This window comes from Molossus molossus, unplaced genomic scaffold, assembly GCF_014108415.1.
Source record: "Molossus molossus isolate mMolMol1 unplaced genomic scaffold, mMolMol1.p scaffold_m16_p_6, whole genome shotgun sequence".
NCBI lineage: Eukaryota > Metazoa > Chordata > Mammalia > Chiroptera > Molossidae > Molossus > Molossus molossus.
In genome coordinates, this window is record NW_023425399.1 from 88513470 (window position 1) to 88534261 (window position 20792).

The following is a 20792-nucleotide window of genomic DNA, read 5'->3' on the forward strand; positions in this document are numbered from 1 at the left end:
CCCTCCCACTCTATCTGTCCAAAAAATGGAAAAATGTCCTCGGGTGAGGATAAAAAAAGAAAAGGAGATGATTGACAGGCCCTAGTCACAGAAGGTATGGGTCAGAATGGTATCAAAGAGTATTGTCCAGCTGGTGTGGCACAGTGATTGACCGTCAGTCTATGCACCAAGAGGTCGCTGGTTCAATTCCCGGTTAGATCCCATGCCCAGGTTTTGGGCCTGATTCGCAGTTGGGGGCATGCAAGAGGCGGCCAATCGATACTGTCTCTTCAATGTTTCTATTTCTCTCTCCCTCTCCCCTCCCCTCTCTCTAAAATCAATAAAGAAGAAAAATGTTTTTAAAAAAAGAGAGTATGAATAGCCCTGGCCAGTGTAGCTCAGTGAGTAGGGGTCATCCATACACCAAAAGTTTGAGGGTTGAATCTCAGTCAGGGTACATGCCTGGGTTGCAGGCTCGATCCCAGGTAGGAGGCATGCGGGAGGCAGCCAATCAATGTTCCTCTCTCTCTCCCCATCCCTTCCTCTCTCTCTAAAAAAAATCAATAAAAAAAATTTTTTTTTAAAGTATGAATAAGCCCTGGCAGGTTTGGCTCAGCAGTGAGAGTGTCGCTTATGGACCAGTGTGTCATGGGTTCGATTCTGGTCAAGGGACGTACCTTGGTTGCATTTTATCCCCGGCTCTGGTCAGGGTCATGCAGGAGGCAACCAGTAGATGTGTCCCTCTCGTGTCGATGTTTCTCTCTCTCCCTCCCACCCACTCTATCTGAAGATAAATGGAAAATATCTTTGGGTGAGGATTAAGAAAAAAACAGTATGACTAGAAGGTATGATTTTATTTAGAGATGTTAAGAGAGGAATAGTAGATGAAAATAAATGCAAATGAAAGAACATGTTTTTTATATAGCTATCTTAATTTTTGGGAAATTAGAAACCAAGTGCCCTGTCAAGATAGAGGATTACAAGGACGGGGTTTGGAATAAAGATACAGAAGAGCTGTGTAAACTGGGGAAAAGAACCAGAAGAATCAGTACTACAACTGATAAGAACTGGCTGGCTTTGGGAGCTTGGCTGAGCTGAGAGTGAATGAATTTGGGGGAAGCCAGTAGTCTTGGTCACATTATCACACAGTACAATTTGCCTGGGTTTGGGGCTTCTGGGTTGAAGTAAATTTATCTTACATTCACAGTGAGTTAGTTTGATTCTCCTACTTTTCTATCCCATGAGTAGAAGTTATATGAGCTAAGATATACATCCATTAGTGATTCCTCATGGGAAAATGATCCCTGGGTTCTGGTTAAAAAAAATTTTAGAGTGTAAATTTAATATATTGCCTTATGCCCATATAAAGCCATACTGCATGAAGCCATTTAATTTCTTGGTCTTTATTAATAAATTACAATATGAACATACTAAAAATCTGATCAATACAAACAGAAGGCCAGCGACTTGGATGGGTTTACATGATTTGACTTCTGGCCCAGGGCCACCTGGGATTAGTAATACTCTATCAATACTTTCTTGTCTAGAGGTTATCTCTGCTTCAGGGGAGTTTAAACATCCTAATTTTTAGAATCTTACTCTTTGAGTAAAAGTCTTCTTTTTTATCACTTTAATTTTCACTTTATGGGCATGGGAAAGAGAAACCAAAGTGTCATGATTCTGCGGTGAACTTGTTAGAAAGAGACGGCTGGGAACAGGAAGGGAAAGAGATACATTATCAGAACATTGCTCTCCAAAAAATAATATAGGAGGAAATGTGCTAAGGTAGGAACATAATTTATTAGAGAGAAAGGCATACACGTGTGTTTATTTTTATTAAAATCCCTTTTACTCCATATTTACCTTGTTGATTTATAATGAGGTTATGTGAGGTTAGAGACCAGTTCTTCCACATGCATCATTGTACTACCTTCTTTGGGTACATAATAAATACTATAACAATTGAAAATGAGAAATACAATTGCACTTTGAAGCAAAATGGTGATCTTTTAATTCCTAATGTTCATTTTTCATACTTGAAAACATTTGAGTCATGCAGGTCTTATTTAGCATACTTTTTACTTCTACGGATACTCTGGTTCTTAAGTCATACTCCGTGGCTTTATTAGCAGTTTCACGGGTCTGAGTCTCAGGTCCCCAATTCTAAATATAGGTTTTTGGGGGATAAAGACCATTTTCTTCAACATTATTATGGCAGGACACAACAAAAGACCTTCAATAAATTATTTAAATTATACCTCAGTAAAAAAAAAAGAAGAAGAAAAAGAAAGTTTTTACTGCTATGAGTTGTATTTCAACTCATCCTGAATTTAGACGCTTTTGTGTGATCTGTACCCCCTCTATGCTCTCTGAGTTCATTCATATTTTTTCTTTTCAGTTTGTTGATGTCAGCATGTGATGGTTGGCTGCATGGAACCTCATCATCCATCAAAAAGAAGCAAGAGTCCACTAACAGTGGAGAGAATAGAAGGGAGAAGAAGACAGTTGGGTTTCAGTCACCTATAGAAGATGATGCCCTGTGGACATGTGAAAAGAAAGATACACATCGACCCCAAAGAGGTAAGCGTAGCATCTATAGTAGCATAATGAGAACCTGTTGGGGAAGGTTGCTGGTGGCTGCTAGCCATGAACTCCAGGTGATTTCCTACAACCCTGGGCAGGAGTTAACATATATCCCAAGCTGGCTGCCTGAAGACCTGAGGCAGCGCGTCTAGGTCAGTGCGTCACATCAGCATTTCCCTTAGAGCACTTGTGAGACTGTCCCGTCTGTCCCTCCTTCCGCAGGCAGCAAACTGTAACCGTTATTCAGCAGTAAGCATAGTCATGGACACAAAATAATGTTCAAAGTGAGAAAAGAGGACAAGAAACTGAACATAAATCTCTGCTGGGAAAGTAAACTTGAACAACTACAGTTAATCTTCAATTAACTGGAAATATGGGGAGGGTAGAGGAGAGGTCATGGATAAATTCTACATTGCGGCTGAAACAAAACCTCATAAGTCCTAAGTGTGTACTGCCTAGCAGTCTTAAGTACCAGTAATTCTTCCTATTTTATATGTCATGGATATTTTTTTAAATCAATTATAAATAACTGTGTGAAATGTTGAGTGAAGCAGTTAAATTTAATTGTGTTTCCCAGTTGTTTCTGAAGTGGCTTTGGCTTACTCTTTCCGGGAATTATTATTTTTTTTCTTTGTTATTGAATTTACTGGGGTGACATTGTTTCATAAAATTATATAGTTTTAGGTGTACAATTCTATAATACATCATCCATGTATTATATTGTGTGTTCACCGAGTTCTCCTGGAATTATTAAGGGAAGGATTGGGAGCAGAATGGAGCGACTCTGAGCTTATTGCTCCCTATACAGGGGGCAAAGGGCCAAGGTCAGAGCGCCCTCTGCTCACCTCTGTTCCAGACACCTTTCCTTCCTGCTCATAACCATCAACCCTGATTTCCTTCTTATTTACCTCTTTTCCACTGGGCTAGCCCTGGCCTACCTCTGGTATTAAGTAACTAAGTTTTCACAGTCTCTTCAGGCACTCGCTGGGCTTCGGAAACTACACAGTGCTTCCTGAGATCCTGCAGGTGGACATTCCCTGCCTTTCCTCCTCCTCTGCCAGCGTCGTCACGCTGCTCCGTTCGTTTTCCTTCTGATTAGTCTAGAAATTGTTTAATACTCTCCCAGATAACTGAGAAACAGTCATTCCACACTTCAAAGCAGAAACTATCCACAGTCTGAAACAAAAGCAAAGGTTGATGTTGTTTGACATATGGAAAAGTTCAGCAGACCTCCAATGCTTTAGGACAACTTAGAAACAAAAATGAAGTTCAGGAGGCTCCGCGTCTGAGGTGGACTCTTTCTCGTTTTCCCTGTTAGCAGGCCTTCAGAAAGGGGGTGCTCTTCTTTTGGCTTCCTCTGTTCTTAGCCATCCCATCCTGGAGAGTGGCCAACTAGTCAAATCGGTGTGGTGGTTGCACTGCAAGGCTTAACATAGTTTCTGTTACCTTGTCACCAAATTTTTGTTGTATGTCAGCACTAAAATAAAATGCCAAAGTGAGAAAAATATAGTATAATAGCAAAGGGACAAATAACTAGTGTTATTGGGTAAGACCACAGCCACATTAGAAAGCTGCCATTGAAAAGGCACTTGGAGAAAGGTATCGTCTGGCCAGCCCTGGCCGTGATGGAGCTTAATCTCTCCCAGGCCCGGCTCCAGAAGCCGGAAACCTGGAAGGGGCTTGTGTCAAAAAAAAAATCAATTTCTAATTTGAAACAAAATCATTTTTGACTAACAGGGGTTCAGAACCCATTACTTTTCACTGTATAGTCTGCTGACATTTCAGCACTTTCTGTTGTGCACAATGAATCCTAATAGTCATTTTATAATGTTGCTCTACCAATCAATTTAACCAAGAGAAAGCTGTTATAATTCTGCAAAGTTTCCAGGAACGGTTTTCACTCATGGTTTTATTTTTTTCATTAGGTTTTTTTTCCTTCCTTTTTCGGGGGGAGGGGTTGTAGGGTTGCAGTGAAAAATGGAAACTCTTTCATCTTTTTAAAAGAGTTTTGTTTCAAGGCACTGTGCTCACAAGAATTAACTTTTATTCCTACTTGTAAGAAAGGTTATCTTGTATTTTTCTCTTCTTTTATTCTAATATGGAGCGTTAGCAGAGTTATGATGTACCTGATCGTTGAAGGAGGGCCCCTTTGAGTCATTCTGCTCATTGCAGAGCTGGTGTACACAGATTCCAGTACACTCAAAGTATTTTTTTGCTGTTTTCTGTGGCACCCAAGCAAACGGGAGACACTTTCCAAGGTGTGCTGCAGAGGGTTTGAACATCTGTTTATCATTAAGGCCAGTGACCTACCACTAACTCCCTAAGTTACACTGTTTGGTTAATTGTCTCCTTAATTGTTTTTCCCTTTTTAGTGTGTCTGAATTTTTTAGTACACTTCTCTTCTGTTTTATATCCTTTTTTTCTTTTGTTGGCCTTTAATTATTAAGTACTACATAGGGCATTTACTGCAGGACCATAAATCTTTATTATCAGTTTCTTTCTCCTTTTTCTCTCCTACCCCCTCATCATTCTGTCAACTTTATACATACTAAGCATGTTAAAGAAAAGGAAAAAAAAAAAAAGACCTGACTCTTGTCTCAAGAAACAGTCTTGAGATCGCAGAAATATGTACAGTATTGTGAGAATTACACTTAAAATGTAAATTGTTTTTTGATCAACAATGCTTGGAATGTTTTATTTAGTTGCTTTTATCAAGCTGCGTGGAACAAGGAGACATTACTTAGGGAAATCTAAACCTGAGTCAGGAACTGCTAAGCCATTCCTCCTTTCTTCTTCTTACACCACAGTGTTTTTCCCTCCCAGCTTGTCTCAAACCTCTTTTTTCTGAGCAATCACTGATTCACTTTCACGGGAGGCCGAGAAGCTGAGGGCAATTGTTCCTGTTTTGCTAACAGTCTGGCAAAAGCTGTGCTGCCACTGAGCACACATGTTCAGAACTGAAAAGTTAGACTTCAGGGCTTGTCACTGCTCATTCCTACATCAGCATCCCAAAGCCCTCTGCTGCACTTAGAGCTACCTCCTCCTGTTGGTTGCTCTCTCATTTATCTCCGGATCTCCTGAAAACTTTGAGTTTGAGAGAGGCTGAATTAAGAGTAATTTTGGTCTACCTGGTGGTGTTGACCAGGCCTTTCATTTTGTCTGGGGCTCTTTTGGGTTATGCATATACAGCAGCTGTCACTGGTTGAGGCTCCCTGGGGGGGCTTCGGAACACATTTTCTTTTACTGTAAGAGGGTTACTGTCGACTCCTCTGAAGTGACGAGTCATCTCTGAAGCTCCCAGTGGCCCCCCCAGTGCACCTGTGCCTGCAGTGACGTGAGTGCTCCCTGTCCTACGTGGCGCATTAATAGGTGACATGACAAGAGAAATGTTAGAGTATCCAAACTGCAGGACCACTTCCATCTTGCCTCCAAGGAGCGCTTATTTATATTTATTTCACTACTAGCATCATCATTATGATTATGTGTTTAATCAATAGAAAAGGTACCACATATTACTTCTGATTCCCAGAAATCAGAGCTAAAAGATCTGTTAAAAGCTGATGCCTTATCAAGAGAACACAGAAGACAAGCAAAGTACAGGGCTATGAATAAACCCAAACATGTAGACAAATTGTCCTGCCCAGTCCACTCAAAAAAAGAACACAAAATTTGTAAGAGACTAGCATTGAATGTTGAAGTCACTATATGTGACATATTGTCACTTAAACCAGAGCCTCTACATTTTTCATCCTCTATAATAGAAAGAAGTATCTCAAAATAGTGTATAATTTTCTTATTTATTATTTACATTTTATCTTTCTCCCACTAGAATATAAGCACCCCATATGCTCACTGTTATACGCCCCCCTGACCATTGCTTAATATGTGGTAGATGCTCATTATATATTTGAGTGAATTAAAGTAACATTATAGATACTGATTCTGTGTCCTTGCCCCATTTTCCCACAAAAAGGATCTAATCAGTTAAACCTTTTGACCTCAGTTCCTGCAGTGATTTAGTGATTTAAGAAATGCATATGCCTGTCCCTTCAGAGTCCTTATGGTGATTGATTGGCAATGTCAAAGAGATACCAGTAGAGTCTTAAAAATAGCACTGTGGAATTTTTTCATTTTTTTTAATTCTAACTGAGGTTTAATTTATATACAATAAAATTGCATAGATCTTAAGTGTACAGTTTGAGAAACATTGACAATTGTATATATCTATATAACCATCACCCAATTAAGATGTAGTACCTTTTCATTATTCATGACAGTTCCCTTGTGTTTCTCTCCAGTAGCTCTCCCATGAGGCCTCTCTTCTTGGCTTGCAGATGGCTTTCTCCTTGTGTCCTCACAAAGCCTTTCTCTGTGAGCATGTATCCCTGGCATATCTCCCTCTTCTTGTAAGGACACCAGTCATATTGGATTAGGGCCCATCCATATGACCTCATTTAATCTTAATTATCTCTGGAAAGGTTCTCTCTGCAAATGCATTCTGAGGTATACTGGGAGTTAAAACTTCGACATATGAATTTGGCAAGGGGAGAGGACATAATTTAGTCCATAGCAGCTACTTTTTTCTAATCTTTATGCCTTTTATTTTTTTCTTATCTCATTATACTGTCTAGGATTTTTATTACAATTAGAATAAAATGGTAAAAGTAGACTTTACACCTTGTTTCTGGTCTCATAGGGAAAGCAGATACTCTTTCATTAAGTATTATTTTAGCTGTAGGTTTTTTAGTAAATGCTATTTGTCACGTTATAAATGTTCTCGTTTGCTGTGAGTTCTTATTGTAGTGAGTATAGAATTTCATCAAAACTTTTTCTGCGCCTATTGAGGTGGTCAGAGTATAAATTCATAACAACTTTGGAAAACAGTTTGGCATTATTAAAGATAAAAAAACATCCAACCTGTATCCCAGCAATTTCTTTCTAGGTATATACACTAGAGCGAATCTCATGCACACAATGATTAACTTACAAATATGTTCCTAGCTGTATATTCAGTTAGGGTAGGCTGAACTATGGTAACAAGTGGACAGAAAAAAATCAGTGGTTTAAAGAACAAAAAGTTTTTCCCCCTGTAATGGTCCAGGGGAAGAGTTTAGGTTGACAGCAGCTCTGCTCCAAAGGATGATGGCGCTGCCTTCTTTTTGTGCCTTCCAAGATCACCGTGAGCATTGCAGTGACACAGGGGTGGGAAACTTGGTCCAAATCTGGCCCACTACTGGTTTTTGCAAGTAAGTTTTATTGGAATGCAGCCATTTGCATATTTCACATATTGTCTGTGGCTTTTTTTGCACTACAGCAGCAGAGTTGAACAGCAACCGGTTGGCTCACAAAGCCTAGTGTATTTACTATTTGACCCTTTACAGGTAACTGTTGGTTGGCCCTGCCATAGCAGGTCAGAAAGAACAAGGAAGGGTATGGAAGGGTACATGTGGAAGGTTTTTATAGGACAGGCCTGAAGTGGCACACACAATATCCACTAGTTTTCCTCCTGACCACCTAATTACAAGGTGGAATGGGAAGTATAATCTAGCTGTGTACCAGGAAGAGGGCAACAGAGTGCATTTTAGTGGTTAACTGGCTTCCTCTGCCACAGCAGCATCGTCTTAATAGCCCCAAACCAGAAACACTCCAAATATCCACCAACAGTAGAATGGATACATTGTCATAAATGCATAAATGGAATACTGTATAGCAAAGAAAACAAACTGCAGCTGCATAAATCATCAATATCAATAAATCTCACAAATATAATATTGAGCTAAAGAAGTCTTAAAAGGAATATATATAATATATTTTATAAAGTTCAGAAGCAGCAAAACTGGGTCACATTTTTGGGATGCATATCAAACGGTAAAGCTGAAACAAAAAGGGAGTCGGTATGAGAATAGCGGCTGGCTTCTGTGTTTCCGAGGGGAGAGGAGCTGTGACGGAGAATCACTGGTGGTGCTTCAGATTGGCAGTGCTGCCGGGACTTCATTTCTTCATTTGAAAAGGGTTACACTGGTGTTTTCTCTATCACTTACCCTTTTTTAAAAATACGTTTTTATTGATTTTTTTGAGAGAGAGGATAGGAGAGATAGATAGAAATATTGATGTGAGAGAGAAACATCTATTGGCTGCCGCCCGCACACCTCCTACTATGAATGGAGCCTGCAGCCCAGGCATGTGCCCCGACCAGGAATTGAACCAGGACCTCTCAGTCCATGGGACTACCCTCAGTTCACTGAGCCACACCAGCTGGGCATCACTTACTCTTTAAACTAAACTGAATGTATAATACAGCTCAGCTGTCCTTAAAATGCAAAATAAAACAAAGGGCCCAGAAACAGTTTTCTTAAACATTGAACTCTAAGAAGTTATCTTATCAGGAGATGTTAATTGATGGACGGGCAGACACAAGCCCAGCCATATGTAAATAGGACATGATCCATTATGTTCAATTCCATCTGTGCATGCAAAAATGTGTTTATTTACATAAACATATTCATATATATTTACCTATATATAATCATGTACACTTATATATGAAATTTATCAGCTTAATGGATAATATTCTTATCAGCACTTTTATTTTTAAAATGTGTATATTGTGCGTGTGTGTGTGTATGTATAAATATAGAGGAATGTGTAATTCTATGAATATGCATAACTGTATGTTAACTGTTGGTATACTAAACATTAAATCAAATTTTATAGAAGGAATGAATATAATTAAAAGCTGATATATCGCTTTCTAGAAACTTAATAAGGAGTAGAGCCTAGAGAATTAAGAAAAGGAATAGACTTGCCATAGGCATAGCATCCACACATCCTGGAGTACAGCCATGGGTGCTGCTCTGTGCCTTAGAGCAGTCGCTCTTAACTCTTTTGGGGTCTCATAACCTTTCCTACCTTGATGAAATCTGTGGTTCTTTGCCCAGAAAAATGGAAGAGCATATATACACTCATTATTGTGCCTGCACTTAGGAGGGAGTCACACTTTCCTGAAGCACATGCACGGATCCCATTAGAAGTCCTTGGACCCTCTGTTAGAATTTCTTTCTGTTGTTCCCATCAAATGTCAGTTGTCTTGACCAAACTTTTGACACAAGTATCAAAACAGAAAAAAAATAAGACTAATGTTGAGGCCTTATGTGATAGTGACTAAAAAGATATTTATTCTGTCACTACTACCAGGCATTTCTTCCCTCTCACTTGGCCCACAAATCCCTCTCAGTTGTTCCTACTCCTATTTGCTTATTATAATTTCCCATCCCATCCCCAGAATTCTACCCAGACAGTGTAGTAGTAGTGAACCCTGCCTCCGTTCTCTCTGTTTTACTCTATTCTAAATTCTGGCACAAGAGTAATATCTCCAAAGACCAGTTTTGTTGTTGTTTTTCATTGTCATTGTTGCTGCTTTGTTTTATTTTTGAGGCCAACTAGCACAGTGTGTAAGAGTTTGTAGTACAGACCTGGGTTTTATTCAAAACCCAACCTTGCTTTACTAGCCCTGTGATGCGCCACTTGACCTTTTCACACTTTCCACTTCCATAAAGTGAGGATGATGATATAACTTAAGGACTGATGAGATAATGCATGTAAAGTGATTAGCAAGGTACAAGGACATAGTGATGCTCAATAAATATTTTCTGACTAAATATTTAGCCTTGAGGTTTTTAATTTAATGCTTTTGCTAATTCCATGCTCCTTATTCCTTCCTATCAAAATTGCACCTCCTGCATTAAATCTTCCCTAATGCTATAGCCAGATGTGATCTCTCTCACTTCTTAATTCCTCAGTCGTTTCGTGCTATTTAATAGGCAGTAACTAGCATAGTGGTGAAAACTCCAGCATCAGATTGTCTGGACAGGAATGCTGGCTCCATCACTTACTAGCTTGGTGACCTTGGCAAGTCCTGTAAGTCTCTTATGGCTTATTTCCTTAGACATAAAAATAGTATTTATCACAAAGGGTTTTTATGAGAATAAATGTAACTAATTTCTGGAAATGACCAAACAATAGAGCTAGAGCTGGTGGGACAGTAATAGACAAGCAAGGAAGAAAGAAACTACAAATGGGCATAAGAGACCTTTTTGGAGTGTGGAAATATTATAAAACTGGATTGTAAAAATAAATAAGCAAATACCATGACAAAAATGTTTAAAACTGGGTTGTGTCCATGCTTCCATAGCTGAACAAGTTGCTACTATTTATCAAACTATACACCTAAGATGGTTAACTTTTACGGTATTCAAATTACACCTCGATGAAACTGTTAAAAAAAAAGAATATATGGTTTATGGAAAAGGCTTAAAACAGTACCAGGCACTTACTAAGCACACTATATTTGTTATTATTACCTTATACCGCCTCGGGTCATTTATGATTCTTTACAGCATTGTTCAGAGTAACTCATTTTCTTACTCTCTCACACCTTCCTTTTTCCCACCTCTAAACTAAGCTTGAGCTTAATCCTGGCACCAGCCCTCGCCTGTCATTAGGCACTTGGCAAATATTCACGGACTGAATGTACTATATGGACTGATGAGTTGTGTCTAGTATGAGAATGTACTGGTTTGGGCTGAGGGTCCCACAGGTTTGTGTACACAAAAAACAATTGTGCATTTGGATGGCTGGTGGTTTATATCTATATATAATGGTGAGCAGTTAATACTGAGTATAGCTTTAGAATACCAAGGTTCATGGTGATTGCTCTTGCTTTCTCTAGTCCTAATTTTCTGTGGTCACACCTAAACTGTTTGGTTCCCGAAGTTAACATACTGTATTCTTGGCATTTTAGGATCCGGTATTCCCATCACACCAAAGCTGTCTTTGTGTTATTTGAATATTCACCCTTTTCTCAAATAAAGAGTGAATCTTCCCAAATAACTTCTTCAAGCAGCCTGGATAACAATCTCCCAGGAACCAGAAGAAAGTTGTGAATGAGATTCTGACAGCCTTCCAGAAAACACAAGGGTGTTTTGTGTTGTTTGGAAAATAATATTAAGATGGGGAGGAGATATTATTATTATTAGAAACACTAATAATTAGAAACAAACAACAACAAATATTTATGTTTATGTCTTCTTATTTAGCACTTCAGAAAAGAAATTATCAACTAAATGTTGCTTGTTAGACAGGAACAGAGACCAGATTGGCCCCAGGGTGGTTAATTGAGCACCTTGCCCATAAGACATCTTTTTACCTTACCCCAGTAAGAGTTCTTTGAAAGAAACATTCAAGGTTCATGTCTACCTTGAAAGTTTTGGGGGCAGGATAAGATTAATTTGGGGGTGCAGGGTTGGAGATAGAAAGTGTGGACTTTTCTATTTTGTCAAAGAGAAGAATGATCTTTTGTTATGGTAGTTAAAGGGTATGAAATAAAGCAATCTACCATTTTCGCAATAAACCCAAATCAGCAGGAATGTGAGAGGACATCAGGTTTTTAAAAAATCTCTAGTTAGTCTGTTACTGCACAAATGTACTTTTTTTAAAACAAGATATTGCAGATCTCTGATGTTTACAAAATCAAAACAACCCGCTGAGTTTCCCATCTGTCATTGTTTCATTTCACGGAGGTGCGGAGGATGCTTAATTTCAAAGCTTAGGGATTCCTATTATCTCTAACATATTACTCAGAATGGACTTTTTCATTTCCTTTTATTGAATGCTCAAATTATTTTCTTTATTGTTCATACAGGGACAATGACAGGAATTAGAAAAGATGCATCCACATCTCCTATGACAACAGAAAGCCAAAAGGAGCTTGTAAGCACAACCATGTCATCATTCCAAAACGACACCTCCCGGTAAGCTTTAGGGATTCTTTGATTTAACATTCTCCAGAGAAGAGCATTTTTAAATTTTATTTTTATTGACATATAATTGACATACAATATCCTATTAATTTCAAGTGTACATCATAGTGATTTGATATTTATATATGTTATGAAATAATCCCAAAAATAAACCTAGGAACCATCTGTCACCATACAAACTTATTGCATTATTATTGACTGCATTCCATATGCTATACATTATATCCTTATGACTTATTTATATTGTAACTGGAAGTTTGGAACTCTTAATCCCCTTCACCTATTTCACTTGCCCTCCCCTAACCCTTTCCCTTTCTGGTAACCACCAGTTTGTTTCCTATATGTATGAGTTTGTTCTGTTTTGTTTGTTCATTTGTTTTGCTTTTTAGATTCCACCTATAAGGGAAATCATACAGTATGTATCTCTCTGTCTGACTTATTTTACTTAGTGCAACACCCTCTAGGTCCACCCATGTTGTTGTAAATGGCAGCATGTCATTTCTTTTATGACTGAGCAATAAATATTCTATTATATATATACCACATCTTTTGTGTGTGTGTGTGTGTGTGTGTGTGTGTGTGTGTGTGTGTGTGTATGTGTCACAAGATAATTTATTCAAGTACTGTTGCCTCCAGCATCTGGACAGAAGTCACAACAATGCACTGGGGTTTCAAAAATTAAAATTTAAACCAACCAATAACAAGGTTTCTTACTTTTATACCACATCTTTATCCATTTATCTGTCAGTGAACATCTAGGTTGCTTCCATATCTTGGCTATTGTAAATAATGCTGTGGTGAAGATAGGGGTATCTCTTCAAAATAGTGGGTTCTTTTCTTTCTTTCTATTCAGAAGTGGAATTGCTAGATCATATGGTGATTCTATTTTTAATTTTTTGAGGAACCTCCATACTGTTTTCCATAATGACTTCACCACTTTACATTCTCCCCGACAGTGTACAAGGGTTCCCTTTTCTCCAAATTCTTGTGTTTCCTTTTTCTTTTTGATAATAGGCATTCTGACAGGTGTGAGGTGATAATGTCATTGTGGTTTTGATTTGTATTTCCCTGATGAGTAGTGACGTTGAGCGTCTTCATGTGTCTGTTGACCATCCATATATCTGTATTTTTGAAAAGTGTCTCTGCCCATTTTTTAATCAGAATCTCTTTTGGGGATTTTTTTTTGGCATTATGTTATATACTTTTTTTATATATTTTTTGAACATTAACCCTTTAATGGATGTATGATTTGCAAGTATCTTCTACCATTCAGCAGGTTGCTTTTTTGTTTTGTTGATGGTTTTCTTCACTCTGCAAAAGCTTTTTAGTTTGATGTAGTCTCATTTAGTTTTTGCTTTTGTTTCCCTCGCCTGAGGAGACTACTCTAAAAGAATATTGCTAAGACCAATGTCGAAGAGTTTACTGCCTAGGTTTTCTTCTAGGAGTTTTATAGTTTTAAGTCTTACATTCAAGTCTTTAATCCATTGTGTATTTATTTTGTATATGGTATAAGACAGTGGTTCAGTTAAATTCTTTCCTGTGTAACTGTCCTGCTTTCCCTATACCGTTTATTTATTTATTTATTTTATTTTTTTATCCTCACCCGAGGACATTTTTTGTATTTATCTTCAGATAAGAGCAGGAGGGAGAGAGGGGGGAAGAGCAAGAGAGAAACATCGATTTAAGAGAGACACATTGATTGGTTGCCATCCACACAACCCCAACCGGGGCCAGGGACAAACTGCAACCGAGGTACGTGCCCTTAGCAGCAGTTCTCATCCTGTGGGTCATGACCCCTTTGGGGATTGAATGACCCTTTCACAGGGGTCGCGTAAGACCATCGGAAAAGACATATTTCCGATGGTCTTAGGAACCGAAACACCTCTCCTCTGTTCGTCTCCAGGCGGGCCCGCCTACATGCAGATACGCCCACATACAACATGAGGAACTTTATTAAAGGGTCGTGGCATTAGGAAGGTTGAGAATCACTGCAAGTGGGAACCAAACCCGGGACTCTCTGGTCCATGGGCCAGCGCTCTAACTGCTGAACCAAACTAGCCAGGGCCTATTCCATTTATTAAAGAAACTGTCTTTACCATTTATTAATGAGACTGCCCCCATTGGATATTCTTGCTTCCTTTGTTATAAATTAATTGTGTGGGTTTATTTTTGGGTGGTGTATTCTACTCCATTGATCTATATCTGTTTTCATCCCAGTACCATACTGTTTTGATTTCTTTAGCTTTGTAGTATTGTTTGAAATTAGGGAGCATGATACCCCCAGCTTTGTTCTTTATCAAGATTCTTTTGACTATTTGGGATCTTTTGTGGTTTTGTACAAATTTTAGGATTATTTTTGTCTAGTTCTGTTAAAAAATCCTGTTGGTATCTTGATAGGGATTGCAGATTGCTTCAGGTAGTATGGAAATTTTAACAATGATAATTTTTCCAATCCACGAGCATGGTCTGTCTGTCTATTTATTAGTGTTGTCTTCAATTTCTTTCATCAATGTCTTATAGTTTTCAGAGTACAGGGTCTTTTGCCTCCTTGGTTAAATTTATTCCTAGGCATTTTTATGTAATTGTAAATAAGATTGTTTTCTTAAGTTCTGTTTCTGATAGCATGCTATTCTTGTGTAGAAATGCAACTGATTTCTGTGTATTAATTTTGTATCCTGCAACTTAACTGATTTCATTTATTCTAATATTTTTTAGTGGAATGTTTAGGGTGTCCTATGTATAGTATCATGTCATCTGAAATAGTGACAGTTTTATGTCTTCTTTACATTTTGGATATCTTTTATTGCCATAGAGCATTTTTTGAGGTTTATTTAATAAGGTGCAGAGAAATCTTGATACTTCTTAATGGCTGTTACTCAGGAGAGAGGCCTTGATTTGGCATCTAGATTTGGCCAGGTTGAACTCATGGATCACTTTTCTTTATACGTGACTTTCCCTGGTTGATAATGGTAATTGGCGAGGATTTCCATAGAAACACAAACTAGTCCTATTTTTCATCAAAAAAAAATTTGCTTAGCAGCAAGTCCTTCCCAATTTATCACAGAATGGTTATACACTTGGACTGTAAGTTTAACTAACTGAATTAATTGATATTGAAAAATATAGTGGATTTTTGTACTACAGTTAAAGGACTATCAACATTTACTTATATCAGAAAAATTTGAATGAAGGGTTAATAATTTGATCAGCCTTTTTTGGAATCAGGAAAGTTAATATGTTATTAAAAGTTCTCATATCTAATATGCTAACTCTCATTTATGTATTTAAGGCTGAATATATAAATATCAACACCAAAAGGACTTGGTTTATTTTTCCTTGGGAATATGATTGTTTGAGTGTCTTATTAGTTGAATACAAATTTTATGACAATTTTAATTTTACAGAACTTTGGGGAAATGACACAGAGGATAATAATAATGTCTGTAATCTATTAAGCACCTATATTCCCAGCCCTTTGTATGCATTATCTGACTTAATCTGTATCGCAGCCTTATGAAGTGGAACTACTGTTGTCCTCATTTTAAAAATTAGGAAACGAAGTCTCAGAAAGACTGAGGGACTTGCCTAAGACCACATAGCCAATAGGAGGTAAGCCAGCATTTCAGACTCTAAAGCCCATAATCTTAAATATTATAATAGTTGCCAAAGACAATCTCTCTATTTTGGAGGCCACCCACAATTAAAAGAAAACTTAATTGGTTTACCACATTCTTTGTTTCTTACTCCTTTTTTATTATTATTATTTTTAATACTGCTATTGTTTTGCCAAAGACCCACAGTGAGTTGTGGTTCTGAAATATTGATGGGGTTCCCACCTTGAATCACTTAATGTTGTGGCTGAATGCTTGTGCTCAGAGAGGATCGATCCTTGCTCACCTTGAGATTCCTCTGGAGGAGTTACAGGTAAAGAGGAGAGCAAGCCTGCATTTTCAGTCTTGATGAATTTCCCTATTGTTGAAGATTAAAATGAGATCTTTAACACTCTTTAATGTGTATTTGATGATTGCATTTCAGTTTAGAGAGAAGCATGAAAAAGGAAAAGAAAATGCTTCCCCAGTGAGGGTTTTATAGAACATCCTCAGTACACATTTTCTGAATGGACCATATCAACTTTGTAGAGTTTTACAAGGTCAGTTAAAATTGCTGTAAAGACTCATATTTACGGACCTTTAAAAAAAAGAATTCTTTCTGTTAGTTTTAAATACTGCAAATCAGCTAAATATAGAGTCTCAGAAGCTTTTTAAATAATGAGTCGTTGGCTAAATAAAACGATGTGTAGCAGACCTGATTTTATCCTTAGACGTGCGCGATGGCATATTATAGGTCTAGTCTACAAAGTGCAGAGTTGAAAAACATTCAGTGCTATGAAAATCAGTTACCAGGAAGGCACAGTGGTTGCTTTCCAGATTTCAGAATCAGGATTATTTAAATCATTTTTATTTCAAAGTGTAGAAAAGGCATTTTTATAGACTACTTTTTCAGTTACAGGAAAACTCAATGTAAAAGAAAAACCTATTCTTTGTCAGGACAAACCTTTGAAGGGAAGAGCTTTCCCTGTCCACCCTAAAGGCCAAGAATTTTCAAGACTTGCAAGAGACTCTGGGGGTTGTACGTATGCTAGTGGGAGACAGGTTTTCCTTTGTTCTCTGCAAAGCGCTAATACCTAGAAGTCCCATATCATTTCATATGCAGGTGATAAAACAAGGCGTGGCAAAGTCATCTTTCTCATTCACAGTGTAGGTTGTTAATTGTTCTCTCTGCTGCCTGTCAATATAATGTGAAATTTTCATTCCCCATTCAAGATGGAAAAAGTTGTGGCTGAAAATGTTAACATTTGCATTTTTATTTGTTGATTTATTTAAAGGACAGCCTCTCCTACAGCAATCCATCACTTGGTGACACCCCAAATATGAATAATGTATTGTAGACTTGCAGTTACCATGTGTAATAAGTGCTAGAGACAGTAAAGGAATGTTAACTATGCTGCAAATGTAATATTTATTGACTCATAAAGCTTATTGCTTTTGAGGTTCAATAATACTGACCATAGGACATTAATATCACTTATCCTGATTTTAGCTGGGCACCTTTGTATGTAGAAATATTCATCTATCTCATGCTAACCAAATAAATATGTAATTTATAACACAAGCAAAGAGAGCTTTATAGTTTTCTGTGCTTGGAGCTATAATGCTTCTTTCTCTCCATTTCACTTCTGGCCTCCAGCACTGATCACACACCCCTGAGCTGTCCAAGAGAGTAAGCACACTGGTCATCTTGGCACAAGAGGGTGGCGCCATTGAACTAAATAATGCCATGCATTTCTGCTTGGCTGGAACAGGCAATACCCACAAATCACTTCACCTGGATAGAGGCCTGGAGAGGGCTTTCTCCCTGTCATTCTGAACACCTAGAGGGTAGGTGCTCCTTCACTCAGAAAGTTCAGTTCTTTCCTGTCATGGTACTGAGTCAGAGTTTACTGATTCTACTTGATCCTGTTCTCCAGTGTGAAGGCAGACCTGGAGAGGTTACCAGTGAATTTGTTATGAGCACAAATGTTACTGATAATTAACCCTTTTGTGCCTTCCAGAATTAGGGATGTCCATTGCCAGCAATAAAGATCATGCAAGAAATTTCTGGTCCCCAGAGCAAAAGAAGTAATGTTAATTAGCAACCATCAGCTATAATTGTCATCCCCATTAAGATGCAGAATTATGTATTTCTTCGTTATAAATAGCCTTTCTAATTGTACATGATGTATGCCAATTTAATCAAAAAGTGTATTTGCAACAGGCAGATATTTGCATTAATGTAGCTTTGGATCTTCAAATATTTTATTTCAAATTTGACTGGAAAAAGTTAATTGTAGCTGTATACCCTTTGTATGTTGGTGTCTTTTTCTATTCAAGTATACAGATCTGATATACTTTATATTAAAAATGAAGGCAGTGTCTTCTGGGATTGTTCAATGAAACAGCCATCTTGTCACTTTTAAAATACTTGGAGTTTCTATCTCTTAGTCATGTGACAGTGCAGAGATGATTATTCCAAGCTGATCAATTTAGGCAAATACCAGGCGTGCAGCAGCAGGATTACATTTCCAGTCCCTGAAGAAAAAGGTTACTGAGGCTTCTTCTCTCTGTTCTTCCCTGATTCGTGAGAGTTAATGCTGGTATTCTGGACCTATTTGCTGGTTGGTTGGTTGGTTGGTTGGTTGGTTTGTGAGATGTGAAGAGAGAAAGGCAAATCTCACCAAATTATGCCTGATTAGTGAATTTTGACACTGAAGCTAGAGTTAGCCTATTTCTATTAAGTACTGTTCACCTCTCTAATTACATGGGATATCTTCCCATTTATTTGTAATCTTCATTTCTTTTCATCAATGTTTTATGCTTTGTTGTGCACAAATGTTTCACCTCCTTAATTAAATTTATTCCCAAGTTTATGTTTTTTTACATGCTATCATAAATGGGATTTTCCCTATTAATTTCCTTTTCAGATAGATCACTTATGGTGTAAGGAGACTGATTTTTATATGTTGATTTTGTATCCTACAACTTGACTGAATTTGTTTATTAGTTCTAACAGTTTTTGTAGTCTTTAGGGTTTTCTGCATATAGAATCATGTCATTTGCAGAGATAATTTTACTTCTTCCTTAACTGTATGGATGCCTTTTATTTCTTTTTCTTGCCACGTTGTTCATGCTGCACACCCAGTACTTTGTTGCATAGAAATGTTGAGAGTAGGCATCTTTGCTTGTACTGCATCTTAAAGAGAAAGCTTCCAGTTTTTCCTCATTGACTGTGATTAGTTATGGGCTTTTCACAAATGGCCATTATTGTATTGAGGAAATTTTTTCTATATGTGTTTTGTTGAGAGTTTTTATCATGAGTGGATGCTGCCCTTTGTCAAAGAAGACATACAAATTGCCAACAGGGCCTGGCTGGTGTGGCTCAGTGGTTGAGCATTGACCCATGCACCAAGAGGTTACCGGTTTGATTCCTGGCACATGCCCAGGTTGTGGGCCAAACCCTCACAATGGGGGGCATGCAGGAGGTGGCCAGTCGATGTTCTCTCACATCGATGTTTCTGTCTCTCTTTCTCTCTCCCTTCCTCTGTCTCTAAAATCAATAAAGAAAAGAAAAAAACAAATTGTCGACAGGTACATGAAGAGTCTCAATCTCACTTATCAGGAAAATGCAAATTCGAACCACAGTGAGATATTACCTCACAACTATTAGGATGACTGTTATAAAAAAGATAAAAGATAACAATTATTGGGAAGGATATGGAGAAAAGGGAACTCTTGTGTACTTAGTGGGACTACAAATTGGGAACTTAGTGGGACTGCAAATTGGGATCGCTGTTATGGAAAACGGTATGGAGGTTCCTCAAAGATTAAAAATAGAACTGCCATAATATCCAGCAGTCCCTCTTCTGGGTGTATACCCAAAGAAAATCAAATCAGTACTACAAAGAGGTTTGTACACTCTCGTGTTCATCGAAGCCTTACTCACAAGAGCCAAGATATGAAACAACCCAAGAGTCTGTCAACAGATGAATGGACAATGGAATTATTCCACCTTGCAAAAGGAGACTCTGTCATTTGTGACAACATGGATAAACCTGAAGAATGTTATGCTAAGTGAAATAAGCCAGACACAGAAAGAAAAATACTGCAAGATCTCACTTATATGTGGGATGAGAAAATCGTGGAAGTGGATAGTAGGACAGTGATGACCAGGACTGGGAAGGTAGAGGAAATAAGGAGATGTTGGTCAAAGGCCATAAAGTTGCAATTCTAGAAATCTAATGTATAGCATGGCGACTATCGTTAATAATACTGTACTCAATATTGTAAATTTGCTGAGAGAGGAGATTTCCGGTGCTCTCAACACAAAAACATATGAAACTGTATGGGAGGATGGATACGTTCATTAGCCTAACTATAATCATTTCACTGTATATATGTATATCAAAATGTTGTATATTTTAAATGTGTACCATCTTTATTTTTTAAGGCAGTATTTCCTGTCTTTATTTTCACCTTAAATAAGTTGACATGAACATCCGGTTGCTTCCAGCTCCAGTTATGATGATATAGCCTTTAAAGTGGTAGAACAGCAGATGGTGTCCTGGTCCTTCGTTGTGCCATGAAGAGAGACAGCCCATGGGCAGTGAAAGCATTGTCTAGTGTCCTACATCCCAGTGCCAGTAACCATGGATATTGCAGAGAAGGGAAAATCGTGTAAATAATTCTAACAATGATCTTATTATCTCGAGCAACAAAATTCTGGATTAACAGCTGCCAGGGGGTTCGAGAAACATATTTCTATTATGCTAGTAATAAATATATAATGCTGAAAATTATAATTTTCTGTTCACAATCC

The 20792-nt window shown here is 37.9% G+C and overlaps 1 protein-coding gene across 18 annotated transcripts in view; it reads left to right on the top strand.

Moving 5' to 3' along the window:
- Positions 1–20792, top strand: part of KIAA1328 (KIAA1328 ortholog) — a 255175-nt gene that overhangs the window by 218162 nt on the left and 16221 nt on the right. For all 18 annotated transcript variants that reach the window (XM_036244849.1, XM_036244848.1, XM_036244861.1 and 15 more), the window contains 2 exons: positions 2378–2559; positions 12263–12371. In XM_036244849.1, the coding sequence (XP_036100742.1) occupies positions 2378–2559; positions 12263–12371 (291 nt within the window). The remainder of the gene's footprint in view (positions 1–2377; positions 2560–12262; positions 12372–20792) is intronic.